Source organism: Schistocerca nitens, chromosome 8, assembly GCF_023898315.1.
Source record: "Schistocerca nitens isolate TAMUIC-IGC-003100 chromosome 8, iqSchNite1.1, whole genome shotgun sequence".
Classification (NCBI taxonomy): domain Eukaryota; kingdom Metazoa; phylum Arthropoda; class Insecta; order Orthoptera; family Acrididae; genus Schistocerca; species Schistocerca nitens.
The window spans coordinates 502,467,047-502,482,920 of record NC_064621.1 but is presented as its reverse complement, the minus strand read 5'-3'; the positions used below and the strand labels follow the sequence as shown (position 1 = coordinate 502,482,920).

At 42.0% G+C, this 15,874-nt stretch overlaps 1 protein-coding gene across 1 annotated transcript in view; it reads right to left on the bottom strand.

Annotated features, from left to right (window-relative positions):
• Positions 1-1,653: 1,653 nt before the first annotated feature.
• Positions 1,654-15,874, bottom strand: part of LOC126199642 (uncharacterized) — a 28,550-nt gene continuing 14,329 nt past the window's right edge. Inside the window, exon 2 of the mRNA XM_049936568.1 lies at positions 1,654-2,067. Coding sequence (XP_049792525.1) covers positions 1,654-2,067 — 414 coding nt within the window. The remainder of the gene's footprint in view (positions 2,068-15,874) is intronic.

The following is a 15,874-nucleotide window of genomic DNA, read 5'->3' as shown; positions in this document are numbered from 1 at the left end:
GTTGGTAAGAGCACTGTCTGCAAAAGGAATGTTTCAGAGTTTTAGCAGCGGCTCTGAACAAGGGTTTAAAGTGCCAAGAATTCTGAAAACAACCCACCTTTGCAGCGGAATGAAAGTTTCTTCCTCGTCAAAATAATCGATATATATATTATGTCAAAATGACTTCTACTCGTAGGAAGGCCTGTCTTGCTTAGAGTGTATGGTTCAACATTCATTACTGACTTGGAACATAGTCCAGTTAACTGTTGTTCTGTTTTGATTATCTTTCCTAAAATTTTGTAATCCCGTAAGTTTTCACAATTATTATGCATGGTACTTATCCATAAGTTTGTAAAACATCCGATTTTGAAATCACTGTACAAGTTTTTATCGCTTCATACACTCTATGCGCAAATATTTACTCATATTATGAGGTTCTAAATCTGTACAGGGGTCGACTGCATCAAATGGGTTTCATCTTTCCCAAGAGTATTACTGTGACGTGATGCAGGAAAAGGCTCATCCTTTTAATGTTACTATAATCGCTAACGACGCTGGTATGTTACACCATTCACTGGTACTGTCATTACGACACAACAGAGGAATAACGTGAAGTTCCCATCGACTTCCACTTCACTTTGCTAATGTTCACTGTCCAGTTTTCATCCTCTTTGTCCTTCTGAAAAATTATATTTTCTCCACTGTTGCAACACGTATACCATCAATAGTATCGATAGGAAAAACATTAGACTCACTTATTCGTCTCTTGAAAACAGTCTACAAAATTGTCATCAATCCGCTGGGCAGGAATGGAGACCAGCTCATCTACAAAATTTATTTGTAAACAAAGATGAAAACAAGAGAACATTTTAAAACACAGCTTATCGTATATAGGAGCAACCACAAAGTTTCCATTGGAAGGCCATAGTCCACAACCGGTATGTCAATGAAGCAGAATTGCTATGAGCATTGATGCAATCATCCTACTGATGCACCAGGTTGAAGATACCTATTTGGTAAAGCACCGTGTTCTTCTGCGTGAAGAATGCCCTAAGTCTCTACAGCACATCCTCGTCCGGCAGGAATCATTGACCCTTTAATTCCTTTTTTTTAAAGAACCGAAGGCGTGTCAATCATATGGGGAGAGAACAGGACTATAGGGCGTGTACTCGAGCGTCACCCACTTGAGTTGGCTTGCGATATGGGGCTGTCATGTGTCGAATCGCGACCGACATGGAACATGGCGCATCATCAACAACGATGATCTTCAACAGACAAACTGGCCCACCATACATATTTTTCATTCTCTGATGGATGTCTGCTGGTGTTTGTCCCTCGGCAGCCAAGAAAAAAGTAACAACACGTTGGTCCTGTTTGGACGCATTTGGTAATAACGTGGTCGCTGTTCACGTTTGGGCATTCACCGCACACAAGTCATTTGACTACATGTTGGTGCTTATATATCCCCGTCGGAGTCGCGCTGCTTTGCACATACGCTACAGTAACGACCTCAAAGGGAAACTTTTTGATCACCCCTTATACTTTGTCTTACAACACCAGTTTATGGTGAGCTCTGAATTTCCACTGGATTGAGATTCGTTGTCTCTTGAGCACCATCCCAATGACAATACAACGTTAACCAACAAAAAGCATGAAATTGAACAAAATTTCGGATTATACAAACCTAAGAATTGCCTGGTGGTGCTTGACATTCTTCGAAAGCTGTATATGTACCTCAAAATCTGAGGCCACATTGCTTGATATGTACTCGTTGGATTTTGCTGAAACCTTCATTTTACGTAAACTAGAAATGTTGTCGTTCAGAATCTCTAACTCGGCAGCAACCCTCAGCATCAGGTCAATAAAGACGCAGTCAGAGGAGACAGTGGCTACAGACGGGACTATTATGCACAGAACTTGCATAATGTAGAGAAGCTCATATGCGGGAGATGCGTAGATGTCCAGTGGTAACCAGGCAGACAGCGGCAGTGGCCGAGGATTTCCGGAAGAGACCTCAGTGTCCATGTTGGCTACCAGGTGAACCAGCGGGGAAGCCACCCAAATAACCGCTGTTACACTCGTGATCCCCTGAAAAGTACAGCAAGTGTGAGCCTTCAGAACAACAGTATCAAGGTAATATGTGAAGACAGTAACTGTTCTCGAAAGAACAGATACTGTTGATGACCGTGCAGCTATTCCCTGGAATAAATGATGATTAACTGAAACCCTCAGCTGCCAACAGGTGTTGTTGATATACCTCGATGTAGACAGCTGAAAATGTGTGCCCTGACCGGGGCATATGTAGAATTGTGGACAGTTGGGAATGTGAGTCTCGCGGGAGGCGTGCAAGGGATAAGTCCCTGCAGTCGCGCTATTCATCTGTGTCCTCGGTGTCTCAGTTGGATAGAGCGTCTGCCATGTAAGCAGGAGGTCCTGGGTTCGTGTCCCGGTCGGGGCACATATTTTCAGCTGTCCACATCGAGGTATATCAATAACACTTGTCGGCAGCTGAGGGTTCCAGTTAGTCATCATGTATCAAGGTAAGTTTACAGCATAAGCGAATGGCAGCATGTATGTTTGTATGTTACACAATTTTTTTTGTGTTGGTGGTAGCCACCCTGCATAACATCTGCTGCACTCAACATATATGTCTCATTTCATTCTGCATCATGATGTTGACCTTTCCACAATGAACTCACAGAGATAATTATAGTGATGGAAAAAATTAGTGCATCATTTTAGAAGTTTCCATTTCACTCAAGATTTATTATTGCAACCCTGCATATGGATTACATGAAACGATTACATTTACAGACCAATAGCACAACCGCTAGCACAACAGGTATCGACCCATGCTGAAATACCAAGATTAGTATTAGGTGTTGGCTCCACAGGCGGTAGTGCATGCGCTAACTCTGACATCGAGTCGATCGTACTGATATCGAATACTGTCCTGGGATACGTTAAACCATCCCTGTTCGACCTGTTCTCATGGTCCTACAAGAGTTGTTCGATGGTGAGGCACATCAGTCACTTCTCGTCCTATCATATCCCACGCTTGCGCAATTGGAGATAAGTCCTGGGATACGTTAAACCATCCCTGTTCGACCTGTTCTCATGGTCCTACAAGAGTTGTTCGTTGGTGAGGCACATCAGTCACTTCTCGTCCTATCATATCCCACGCTTGCTCAATTGGAGATAAGTCCCGAGATCGTACTGCCCAGGGAAACTGCTGCATATCTTGCACAGCACGTTGAGTTTCATGGGCAGTGTGAGGGCGAGCATTATCCTGTTAGAGTAACGCAACTCCTTCCTGTTACAAGAGCCCCAAAAGAGTGAGTCTAACAACATTCTGCATGTTCCGAGCGCTAGTTAGCGTTCCCTCTAGAAACACCAAATGTGAACTAGAGTTGTAGCTTATTGCACGCAGACCAAAAGGTCTGGGGTGGGGCTAGTATGTCTCGGACGTACGCACTCTTCGAGACAGTGCGCACGAGGTCTACGTCGTACGCGCAAAGAACGATAACATGTGTGCAGGCACTAGAGGTTCAAATGGCTCTGAGCACTATGGGACTTAACTGCTGTGGTCATCAGTCCCCTAGAACTCAGAACTACTTAAACCTAACTAACCTAAGGACATCACACAAATCCATGCCCGAGGCAGGATTCGAACCTGCGACCGTAGCGGTCACGCGGTTCCAGACTGTACCGCCTAGAACCGCTCGGTCGCACTAGAGGTGATCGTGGCCGTAGACCCCCTGCTAATAACCAGTTCACAGCTGTTCATCTGGGCTCACAAGCCCTCTTATCTGTGCTGTGGTAGCTGCGCGATCTGCCACTGTTTCTCTTAAGATACGACGATCCTGGTGGACGTGTGCGTTGCGTGGTCGTCCGGAACCTCGTCCACGGGTATGAGAATGTTCACGTGATTACTGATACCAACATCGTTGCACAACTGATGCAGCATGTCCAAATTGTGTCGCAATTCTCCGAAACGACATTCCGCCACTCGGAAGGACACAATTTCACCCATTTCTAACTCGCTCTGTTGGCTGTAGGAAGCACGAGTGCTTCTCCGTGGCATAGTTGCCTTCTTGCTTCACTCGTCTGCAACGCACTGAGCCTTCTGGCTGAGAATTCCTTACTAAGAATAGACACAGACAGCGCTCTGGTAGCTACGCCATTACGCTATCTGTTGGCGGACGACGTTGACACCACTATCAATACATTTGTTATCCCCTTGGTCACATATGCCGCCATCGGATCAAAACCAATGGCATCTTTCAAGGTGCACTAATTTTTCCCAAATTTTTGGGAACTTCTGTTTGAAGTGATAGCCCTGTTCAAGAAGGAAGAGAGAAAAATCTTGATAGTTGAGGCCCTCAGTTTAAACAATGGTAAGATTAGGTTAGATGTATTTGTCGTTCCAATAGAACCCTCGGTAAAGAGAGCCTTCAGGATGCAGAACGTGTCAGTAAACAAGAACACACTGTAAATATTTACAAAGAAAAACAGGTACGTTAACGTACCTTACGCAAATCGCAATTCAAACGGTCTTCAAGAATGTGAAATAAGTAATAAATCTTAAACATATTTTCAGTTACAAGATAAAGGCAAACATGACACAAAACAAGAAGTTTTCAACACACTACAGTGCGTACTATAATTCTTATGCCACTGTGGGCGTGCATCATCAACTAAGAATTATTTTTCAACACTTACTTGCAATAATCGCATTACTGCAGTGGATTTATACTGAAGTCAGATTGTGTTTAATATTAGCATTATTTGCACTACTAGGAACATATACACATCAGTTGTTGCTGCTAAGAAATTTATCGATGGAGTAGAAGGAGTTTGCCAGCAGTTCAATCCTTTAGGCTCCTCTTAAACTAAAATTTATTAGTATTTAAACTATTTATGGCTCCAGGGTGAATTTTCGCTCTGCAGCGGAGTGTGCGCTGATATGAAACTTCCTGACAGATTAAAATTATGTGCCAGTCCCGAACTAAAACGAATGACTTTATATGGAGATTATTCTTATTTCTAGCATTGATTCCACGAAATGAGCTTTTGGTTTGAAAATGGATATATTTTAATGACATATTTCGTTATGGAATAAATATATTAGGAAGCAGTTTTCTAAACAGCCCTCTGCAGGTTGTTCAGGAGTTCATACCACAACTGCTTCTTGTTACATGTTTTTGGATTTTGCAAACTTTTGCTTCACTTGATGTGTTATCCCCAAAAAAGTAATCCAATATGACAATGTGGAATGAAAGTAAGCAAGCTCAGTACGCCAGATTATTTACTTTTATATCACCTGCGTCTGGAAACATTCGCATTACAAATAGACATTTGTCTAGATCCTTGAGTAATTCTGTAGTATGTCCCCGCCCCCCCCCCCCCACCCCCCTGTTGAAATTTTTATCAAGCTTTGATATCAAGAGATTAAAACACTGTCAACTCCTTCTGTCTACTTGTCGTCAGACTTTAGGCATACATTGGGGGAGGCAAACCCTTTGCAAATTTTGAAATGCATGTAGTGTGTTTTCCAAAGTTGTGTGACAAGGAATTGGCCGGGAAGCATTTATTAATGTCCACGAAAATTTCATTAACTGGGATTTGAGGCTGATTGGAGATCGATTCTACTGACGTCAACAAACATTTCGCGTAAGGATCATGAATATAAGATTAGAGAGGTTAGGGATCGTACAAAAGCATGTAGACAGTTGTTTTCCATCGCTCAGTTTTCTAGTGGAACAGAAAAGGAAATGGCTAGTAGTGATACAGCGTATTCTCTGCCAAGCACCATACTGATGCTAGTGGAGTATTTATGTAGATGTTCCTAAGATTATATTTGATTTGCTATTTATTTCAATGTTTGTATCTTCTGCAAACAAAACAAACTTGGCATCTGGTATTGTTATAGATGAAAGGTCGTAGGTCTACACAAGAAAAAGGAATGATACTAAGACTGGATCTTGTGGGACACCACATATAATTAGTTCCCAGTTGGATGATGCCTGACTGCTCAATACAGGTTTCTTTCCTATTGACACCCTTTGTTTAGTATCAGAGATATAGTATTTCAACCATTTTGCAACTTTTCCTGTTTCATTCTAATCTTCTATTTTACTTAAAAAGATATTGTGATTTAGGCAGTCTAATGCTTTTGACAGATCACAAAATACATCAGTAGCCTGTAATTTATTGTCTGGTTGATTAAGTGCAGCCTCTCTGTGTGTGTAGAAAACCTTCCCAATTTCGAAACACTTTAGAAATCCGAAACTGTGACTGAAAATATATTTTCCGTTGGTTAAGAAAGCCGGTTACCTTTCTAAAATTATCGAGAATGCTGGCAATAGTGAATTCAGATGGAAATCTGACAGTAGTTCGAGAACTCTTTTCTTAAACAAAACGCTTAACTTAAGGATATTTCTACGATGTAGGGAATGATCCACTGATAAATGATTGGATACACAGATAATTTAAGATGTTACTAAGCTCTGAAAGCACACTCTTTCATTAATTTTGTAGATATTGTATCATGACCACTAGATTTTTTTTATTTTAAAGATGTTATGGTGGACATCACTTATACTGCTGTGGTGAATATTATATTCACTCTGCTGAAGTTAATTGTAATGACTGGTCTGACACAATCCATGGCAACATCTACTGAACCTGAAAATCCCATCTTTTCAGTAACAGCGATGAAATGCTTGTTAAGATGTTTTGCAACAGTGCACTTTTCTGTTACCAGTGTACCATTTACTCTTAATGCTCTCCGATTCTCTTCATGTCTGGTTCCTCCAGCCTCCTCCTTCGCTCTATCCCATATTGTCTTGATGTTATTATCTAATGTGATTATTTTTTATTGTAATGCATTTGCTTTAATTTCCGTATTACCACTTTTAATATTTTGTAGTATGAATTGTAACGAGCTACTGCATCAGCGTCACAGCTGTTTCGGACTGACATTAAGTTTCCTTGTTGTTTTGCAAGATACCTTTATTCTATGGGTAATCTATGAATTCTCTGTAGATTTGGGTCTAATCTGAGTTAGTTTAGGGGGGAAACAGTGTTCAAATAAGATAAGGACTTTGTTAATAATTGTGTTGTGAGAACTGTATATATCACTCGAGTTTATCTCTTCGACAAATGTCCTAAATAATCAATTTTTGCTTACTGACTATCCTCTTAAGCTCAGATTTAGTAGATTTTATATCCTACTCAGTACTAACATTTAACAAAACAAACTGCATATTACGGTCTGATAGGTCATCGACTATTGGTTTTGTAATATAATTTTCTTTGTTAGATCTTCCTATATAGATATTATCAATGGATGTTTGTGAGCGATTAGCTACTTTAGTTTTTCAGCTGAAATTGTGTTGAAAGATAGTGTTGCTGACTGCAATCAAGTCTTACTAGAAGATTTTTTAAGAAAATCTTCATTAAAATCACCAGAAATGACTTTGCCTTTGTTTTGTTATTGTTTAATAGGCCAGTGGAGATTCAAGGTGATTTATGAACAGCCCGAAGTTACCTGCAGGTGCTCAGTATAGGTTTACTATTATAAAGGATTTATTATGAAGTTATACTTCTGCTGCACGAGCTTCCATATGATCCTGTAGGCAAATTTTATGAATATCATGTTCTTACATTAATGGCAATCATCGTTGAATGTGTCAACTCTTCCTTTTTGCATTTCTGCTCTAACCTAAATCCTGTAATACTCAATACTTCTATACCAAAGACTGTGTGATGTTCAGATAGACAGAGTATATCAACTGGATTTGATAACTAATTCATTAATGCAGTTAGGTAGGTAATTAATTTTATTTCTTAGTCCTGGAGCATTTTGATGCAATAAAGATAGCTGTAATTTTACACAGGACGAGATGAAATTAGAGGGAATTTTTTTTTCTGATATCAGAAAATTTGTAACCAGTAGCTGTTTGTGCAGATGCAATATGCCAGCATTATGTTGTTTAGTTTCTTTCTGAAGCTGAGGGTTTGTTTCAATCCTAAGTTCTCTTGATGCTTTGTCTTTCTGTTGTTTCTATTTTAAGAAAGATGCTGCTCTGACACCTGTAAGCAGGGATATTTTACCACTCATGATAGTGCTCCCCCCTCTGTTACTCATTTTAAATTTTCTGCTATTAGTCCAGCCAATTTAACCTTCCCTCTCCTGTTGAGGTAAAAGCAATGCATTCTGTCAATAGATCGGATTATAATTAACCCCATCTTCTGACGGAATTAACAGGAACAATGCCAATAAGCGACCCTGCACACAACGTAAGCAGCCATTCCACCCCCAGATTAACTCTCCTGACCGAAGAACCGAAATGAGGTCGGTTATGACGTCTGAGAGCGGACACAAACTCAGCTTAATGTTACTCGATGCTGATTCAATCTTTGCCAGATCACACTTTTTCTGCACCCAGGATTTCCGTTAAAACTATTACCTCGCTGAGACAGCTACAGTGTCTTCCTTGCTGTAGTCTTTGCAAAGTGATCGAAATTCCTCTGCCAGCTGTTCCAGACCAACACTAGCTTTCAAAATAATATTTGACCTGGTATTCTGATCCTAGTTCATTATCCAAAAGTAAGGCAATAGCTCTAGCATGAAAACTACCTTCTTTTGTTTCTAACGGAGGTAAAAGATGAAAATTGTTTCACATTCATCACAAACTATTAGAAGAAGTTCTCAGATTCTTCCTCCTGTTACATGTTGTCAAATTCAACCACCCTTTATCCATCTTCCTCCTTAGCCTATCCAGATCTTTCATAGCCTTGTTTAATTCAGCCGGAAGGGCAGCAGTTTTCTGTCCTGTTCCACTATCTACCTAACGAAGATACATATTCTGTGAGGAACAGTCGACTGGAAACAGAGTTATTAGATGTAAAACGTGGTAAGTAATGTGCTTCATTCATGTTAATTGATAGTTCCACGATAAACTGAGAAATGGCAGCACTACCTCCAATCTCAGTTTCTCATCTATACTAACCTTGTCAGGATGTGTCCATGTAAACAGTGGTAAGTGCCAAATATGAGGCTGCCATTAATAATAACGTGTGTGACGTTAATGCTAGGAAGATGCTTTCCAGGGACGACCTGTGGTAGTTCGAGGATAATGTGGATGAATACGTCATCAAAATTCCTGCTGATCGCGTAAATATTATAACTGTTTTAGGAAGTGATAAGTTTGGGCCCTTAACAGTGTTTATGTGAATTTACGTTAACCCGCCAGGATCTTTCATAAGTTATTCCAATTCTGCCTGAAAAGCACCAATATTCCCCATCCGTTCCACTGTTTTCCTAACTCTTCTACATATCTTATAAGCGATGCAGTACATGTACAAGTTAACCGACATACTGAGAAACCAGGCTTCCACAAACTAGTCGAAGAGATAGGACTTCGCGAACGTTTCTTAAGTAGTGATCATAAGTGGTATTAATTTACTTTTGCGTAGCACTCTAGATGGTTAATGGTCTCTTTTAGTTTACAGTATCTTGTCGCAGCCAATGGACAAGTCTTTCACGTGACCTACTTATCTTGGCTGCCACAAGATTTAGTTGAGTGATCACTAGCACTCTTGCTATAGGGTTACTCGATTATTATTTAGAAATGTGTGTTTAGTATGGTGAGCCTTTGTGTTAGATATGAATGCTTTTGATCGTCATTTCACTGTAGACACCGGCATACCGGCTATGTGTCTTCCAACATATTTGTTTGACTCCTTTACGGGACGATATGTTGCTACAAGAGTGGCATGTGCATGGTGAATATTGTTGTCACACCATTCCTGAGTTACTGTCTACAATGGAGCAGTTATCCTACATGACATATGCCAACGGCCTTGCCCCAGTGGTATCTACATCTAAATCTACATCCATACTCCGCAAGCCACCTGACGTGTGTGGCGGAGGGAACCTTGAGTACCTCTATCGGTTCTCCCTTCTATTCCAGTCTCGTATTGTTCGTCGAAAGATATTGACGGTATGTCTCTGTGTGGGCTCTAATCTCTCTGATTTTATCCTCATGGTCTCTTCGCGACATATACGTAGGAGGGAGCAATATACTGCTTGACTCCTCGGTGAAGGTATATTCTCGAAACTTCAACAAAAGCCCGTACCGAGCTACTGAGCGTCTCTCTTGCAGAGTCTTCCACTGGAGTTTGTCTATCATCTCCGTAACGCTTTCACGATTACTAAATGATCCTGTAACGAAATGCGCTGCTCTCCGTTGGATCTTCTCTGTCGTTTCTATCAACACGATCTGGTACGGATCCCACACCGGTGAGCAGTATTCAAGCAGTTGGCGAACAAGTGTACTGTAATCTACTTCCTTTGCTTTCGGACCGCATTTCCGTGGGATTCTTCCTATGAATCTCAGTCTGGCATCTGCTTTACCGACGATTAATTTTATATGGTCATTCCATTTTAAATCACTTCTGACGCCTACTCCCAAATAATTTATGGAATTAACTGCTTCCAGTTGCTGACCTGCTATATTGTAGCTAAATGATAAAGGATCTTTCTTTCTATGTATTCGCAGCACATTACACTTGTCTACATTGAGATTCAATTGCCATTCCCTGCACCATGCGTCAATTCGTTGCAGATCCGCCTGCATTTCAGTACAATTTTCCATTGTTACAACCTCTCGATATACTACAGCATCATCCGCAAAAAGCCTCAGTGAACTTCCGATGTCATCCACAAGGTCATTTATGTATATTGTGAATAGCAACGGTCCTACGACACTCCCATGCGGCACACCTGAAATCACTCTTACTTCGGAAGACTTCTCTCCATTGAGAATGACATGCTGCGTTCTGTTATCTAGGAACTCTTCAATCTAATCACACAATTGGTCTGAGAGTCCATATGCTCTTACTTTGTTCAGTAAATGACTGTGGGGAACTGTATCGAACGCCTTGCGGAAGTCAAGAAACACAGTGGCACGTAAAGTGCCCTCCGCCACACACCGTTGGGTGGCTTGCGGAGTATGGATGTAGATGTAGATGTAGATGTAGATGTAGCATCTACCTGGGAACCCGTGTCTATGGCCCTCTGAGTCTCGTGGACGAATAGCTCGAGCTGGGTATCACACGATCGTCTTTTTCGAAACCCATGCTGATTCCAACAGAGTAGATTTGTAGTCTCCAGAAAAGTCATTACACTCGAACATAATACGTGTTCCAAAATTCTACAACGGATCGACGTTAGAGATATAAGTCTATAGTTCTGCACATCTGTTCGACGTCCCTTCTCGAAAACGGGGATGACCTGTGCCCTTTTCCAATCCTTTGGAACGCTACGCTCTTCTAGTGACCTACGGTACACCGGTTCAAGAAGGGAGGCAAGTTACTTCGCGTACTCTGTGTAAAATCTAACTGGTATCACATCAGGTCCAGCGGTCTTTCCTCTTTTGAGCGATTTTAATTGTTTTTCTATCCCTCCGTCATCTATTTCGATATCTACCATTTTGCCGTCTGTGCGACAATCCAATGAAGGAACTACAGTGCAGTCTTCCTCTGTGAAACAGCTTTGGAAAAAGACATTTAGTATTTCAGCCTTTAGTCTGTCATCCTCTGTTTCAGTACCATTTTGGTCACAAAGTGTCTGGACATTTTGTTTTGATCCACCTACCGCTCTAAGACCAGAATTTCTTAGGATTTTCTGCCAAGTCAGTCAATAGAACTTTACTTTCGAATTCATTGAACGCCTCTCGCATAGACCTCCTCACACTACATTTCGCTTCGTGTAATTTTTGTTTGTCTGCACGGCTTTGGCTATGTTTATGTTTGCTGTGAAGTTCTCTTTGCTTCCGTAGCAGTTTTCTAACTCGGTTGTTGTACTACGGTGGCTCTTTTTCATCTCTTACGATCTTGCTTGGCACATACTCATTTAATGCATATTGTACGATGGTTTTGAACTTTGTCCACTGATCCTCAACGCTATCTGTACTTGAAATAAAACTTTTGTGTTGAGGCGTAAAGTACTCTGAAATCTGCTTCTTGTCACTTTTGCTAAACAGAAAAATCTTCCTACCTTTTGAATATTTCTATTTACAGCTGAAATCGTCGATGCAGTAACCGCTTTATGATCACTGATTGCCTGTTCTGCGTTAACTGTTTCAAATAGTTTGGGTCTGTTAGTCACGAGAAGGTCTACATTATAAACTAAAACTAATTGTCTCCGTCAGTACAGACCTGAAAGGCCCGTCGGTACCGACCGACCGCCGTGTCATCCTCCGCCTAAGGCATCGTTGGATGTGGATATGGAGGGTTCCCGTCAGATCACCAAAGTCACGCGCTGTCGAACTAGCCTTGCAATTCGGTGGGTGACCGTTCAGGTCTACCGAACGCTATTGGCAAGAGGGATGCACTCAGCCCTTGTGGGGCTAATTGAGGAGCTATTTGATTGAGAAGTAGCGGCTCCGCTCCCGAAAGCTGACAATAAGAGGGAAAGCAGTATGCTGACCAAATTCCCCTCCGTATCCACATCCAGCGATGCCTTAGGTGGAGGATGACGCGGCGGTCGGTCGGTACCGACGGACATTTCAAGGCCTGTTCTGACGGAGATAATTAGTTTTAGTTTATAACATATGCAGCGACGGAAACGGAAGCGTTGCCCTATGAGCACGAGTCCGACATTTATCAAACTCAATGAAGTCGTTCATCACATAAAGAGTATTGAGTGACTAACTACTCATTCCATTCACAACTCAGTCCATCCTCAGCATCAGTGGGAGGTCTGTTCTGCGGACACAAATACAATATTATATTCATTGAGGAATAAGAGTAAAGAGCCCCCGAAGGTAGGAATCAGCATGGATTCCAAAAACAACGATCGTGTGAAACGTAATTCGGTCTGTTCGTCCACGAGACGCAGAAAGCAGTAGATGCAGGTGGCCAAGTATATATTGTTCCCTGAGTTCCTAAAGGCATTCGGTAAAGGTCCGCACTGCTGCCGACTGAACAAAATACAAGCGTATGAAATACAAGACCAACAGTGTGATTGGGCTGAAGAGTTAGAAAACAGAACACAATGTATCATTTTGGACGGAGAGATGTCTTCAAAAGTAAAAGTAACTTCGTTTGTGCCCCAGTGGAGCGCTATAGTGCTCAAAATATGTATAAATGATCTGGTAGATAATTTCGGAAGTTCCATGAGGATTCCCGTGGGTGATACTGTTGGATATATAGAAGTTGCGTCGGTAGAAATTGTAGTGAAATGCAGGAAGAGCATCAGAGGCTCGACACTTGCTGCAAGGAGTGGCATTTGACCCTCAACACAGTCAAATGGAAACTATTGCGAATAATAGACAGAAATATCCTATATTGTTCGATTACTAAATTGTAGAACAATCAGTGGAAGCAGTTACTTCCGTAAAAGATCTAGAAGTATGCGTAAGGAGCTATTTGTAGCGGAACGGGCACATAAAGTTAATCGTAAGTGAGGCAGATGTTAGACTGAGATTAACTGGAAGAATCATGCGAAAATTTAGTCCACCAGCAATGGAAGTTGCTTACAAAAGACTCGTTCGTCTATTACTTGGATATTACTTGTCAGTAAGGGATCCTTGCAAGATAGATCTGCTAGAGGAAAAAGACGAGGCTCATTTAGTAAGCGCGAAAGCGTCACGGGGATGCCCAGCCGACTCCAGTGGCAGACGCTGCCAGAGCGTCGTTCTGCATCACGATATGATCTACTGTTCAAAGGGTGTACATATCTAGAAGTGTCAACCAGTATGTTACTTCCTCCTACGTATATCTCGCGAGAACACCGTGAGATTAATATTAGAGAAATTCGAGCCCACACGGAGGCTTACCAGCAATCGTTCTTCCCGCGAATCATACACGAGTGGAACAAAGAAAGGAGGGAGCGACATTGATACACAAAGTAACCTCCACCCTACACCGTAAGATGTAGGAGTAGAAGGTCATCTTGCAGAATTTCTTATCATATCTGAATTAGGGAACTGGAGAGGCCAGCCACCCACCCGTTCATTAACCAAGGCGTTTGTGGTTTCAACTGTAGTGTGGGATCTTGCATTATACTGCTGGAATATTCCCTATAGTACCCTGCTCATGAAAGGTTTACCATCCTCGCCACGTAGTGACATGCATTCAGCCTTCCTTAACAATTACATCAGTCCTTTTCCTATATCCAGTGGCTCCCCAGACCACGATTACAGAAATTGTAGAGGTATGGGTCTCGCGAATCGTTGTGCCCTTTGATCATTCAACACACTATCTACGGACAAGTTAGCGTCGAGCTGACCGCCACAGACAGAGGTGACACTCATTGTTCAACGCTACAGATCACTACTTAATGTTCCATTTGACTCTGATTGTATACCACGCAAATCACTGTTGTCTGTGGTGTACTATGGGAAGTAAAGAACGCATGGCCATCCGAGGTCTAATCCCGTTTCCAGTAGTCAGTTCCTGGTGACCGTCTACCAGTCGACTCCACAAGCCACACTATGGTGTGTGGCGGAGGGTACTTTGTCTACATCACTTCCTCCTTTTCCTGTTCCAGATGGGGTTGGTTTGGGCGAAGGAGGACGATTAATGGTAAGACTCCATGTGGGCTCGAATCTCTCTAATTTTATCTTCGTGGACTTATCGCGAGATATACGAAGGACGAAGCAATATACCGGTTGACTCAACTAGGAATGTACGCTCTCTGAACTTGGCTGACATCTCCGTGACGCTTTCACGTTTACTAACGAAACATCATCTACATAGATACTTCGCAAGCCACCGTACGGTACGTGGCGGAGGGTACACTGTACCACTACTATCCATTTCATCTCTTGTTCCATACGCAAATAGGACGAGGCAAAAACGACTGCCTATGTGCCTCCGTATGAGTCCTAATCTCTCGTATCTTATCTTCGTACTCCTTACGCGCAATGTATTTTGGCCGCAGCAGAATTGTTCGGCAGTCAGCTTCAAATGCCGGTTCTCTAAATTTTACCAATAGAGCTTCTCTAAAAGAACGTCGTCTTCCCTCCAGGGATTCCCATTTGAGATCTTGAAGCATCTCCGTAACACTTTCGTGTTGTTCGAATCTACCGATAACAAATCTTGCGACTCATCCGCATTAACTTACATTTTTCCAGATTTAGGGCTAGCTGCCATTCATCACGCCAAGTGGAAATTTTGTGTAAGTCGTCTTGTATCTCCCTACTGTCATTCAATTTCGTCACCGCACCAGCATCATCAGAAAATAACCACAGACTGACTGCTGCCCGCCATGTCCGCCCAATCATTTATTTATATAGACGATCCTTTTACACTTCCCTGGGTCACTCTTGACGATACCCTTGTCTCTGATGAACACTCGCTACCGAGTCACTCACATATCTGTGAACTTGTTCCATACGCTCGTACTTTCGTTAAAAGCCTGCTGTGGGTCACCGTGTCAAATACTTTCCGAAAGTCCAGATGTACGGAATCTGCCTATTACCCTTCATGCATTGTCCTTAGTATATCATGGTAGAAAAGGACAAGCTGATTGCGAGTTTCTCACGAACGATGCTGGTTTGTGGACATAAGCTTCTCAGTCTCAAGAAAGGTTATTATATTCGAAATGAGAATATGCTCAAGGATTCCGCAGCAAACGGAAGTTAGGGATATTGCTCCGTAATAATGCGGGTCCGTTCTTTTACCCTTCTTATATACTGGAGTCACCTGTGCGTTTTTCCAGTCGCTTGGGACTTTCTGCTGGGCGAGAGATTCACGATAATTGCAAGCTAGGTAAGGGGCCAGTGTAATAGAGTACTCTTTGTAAAATCGAACTGGGATTCCGTCCGGATCTGGTGATTTATTTACTTTCAGATCTTCGAGTTATTTCTCTATGCCAGGG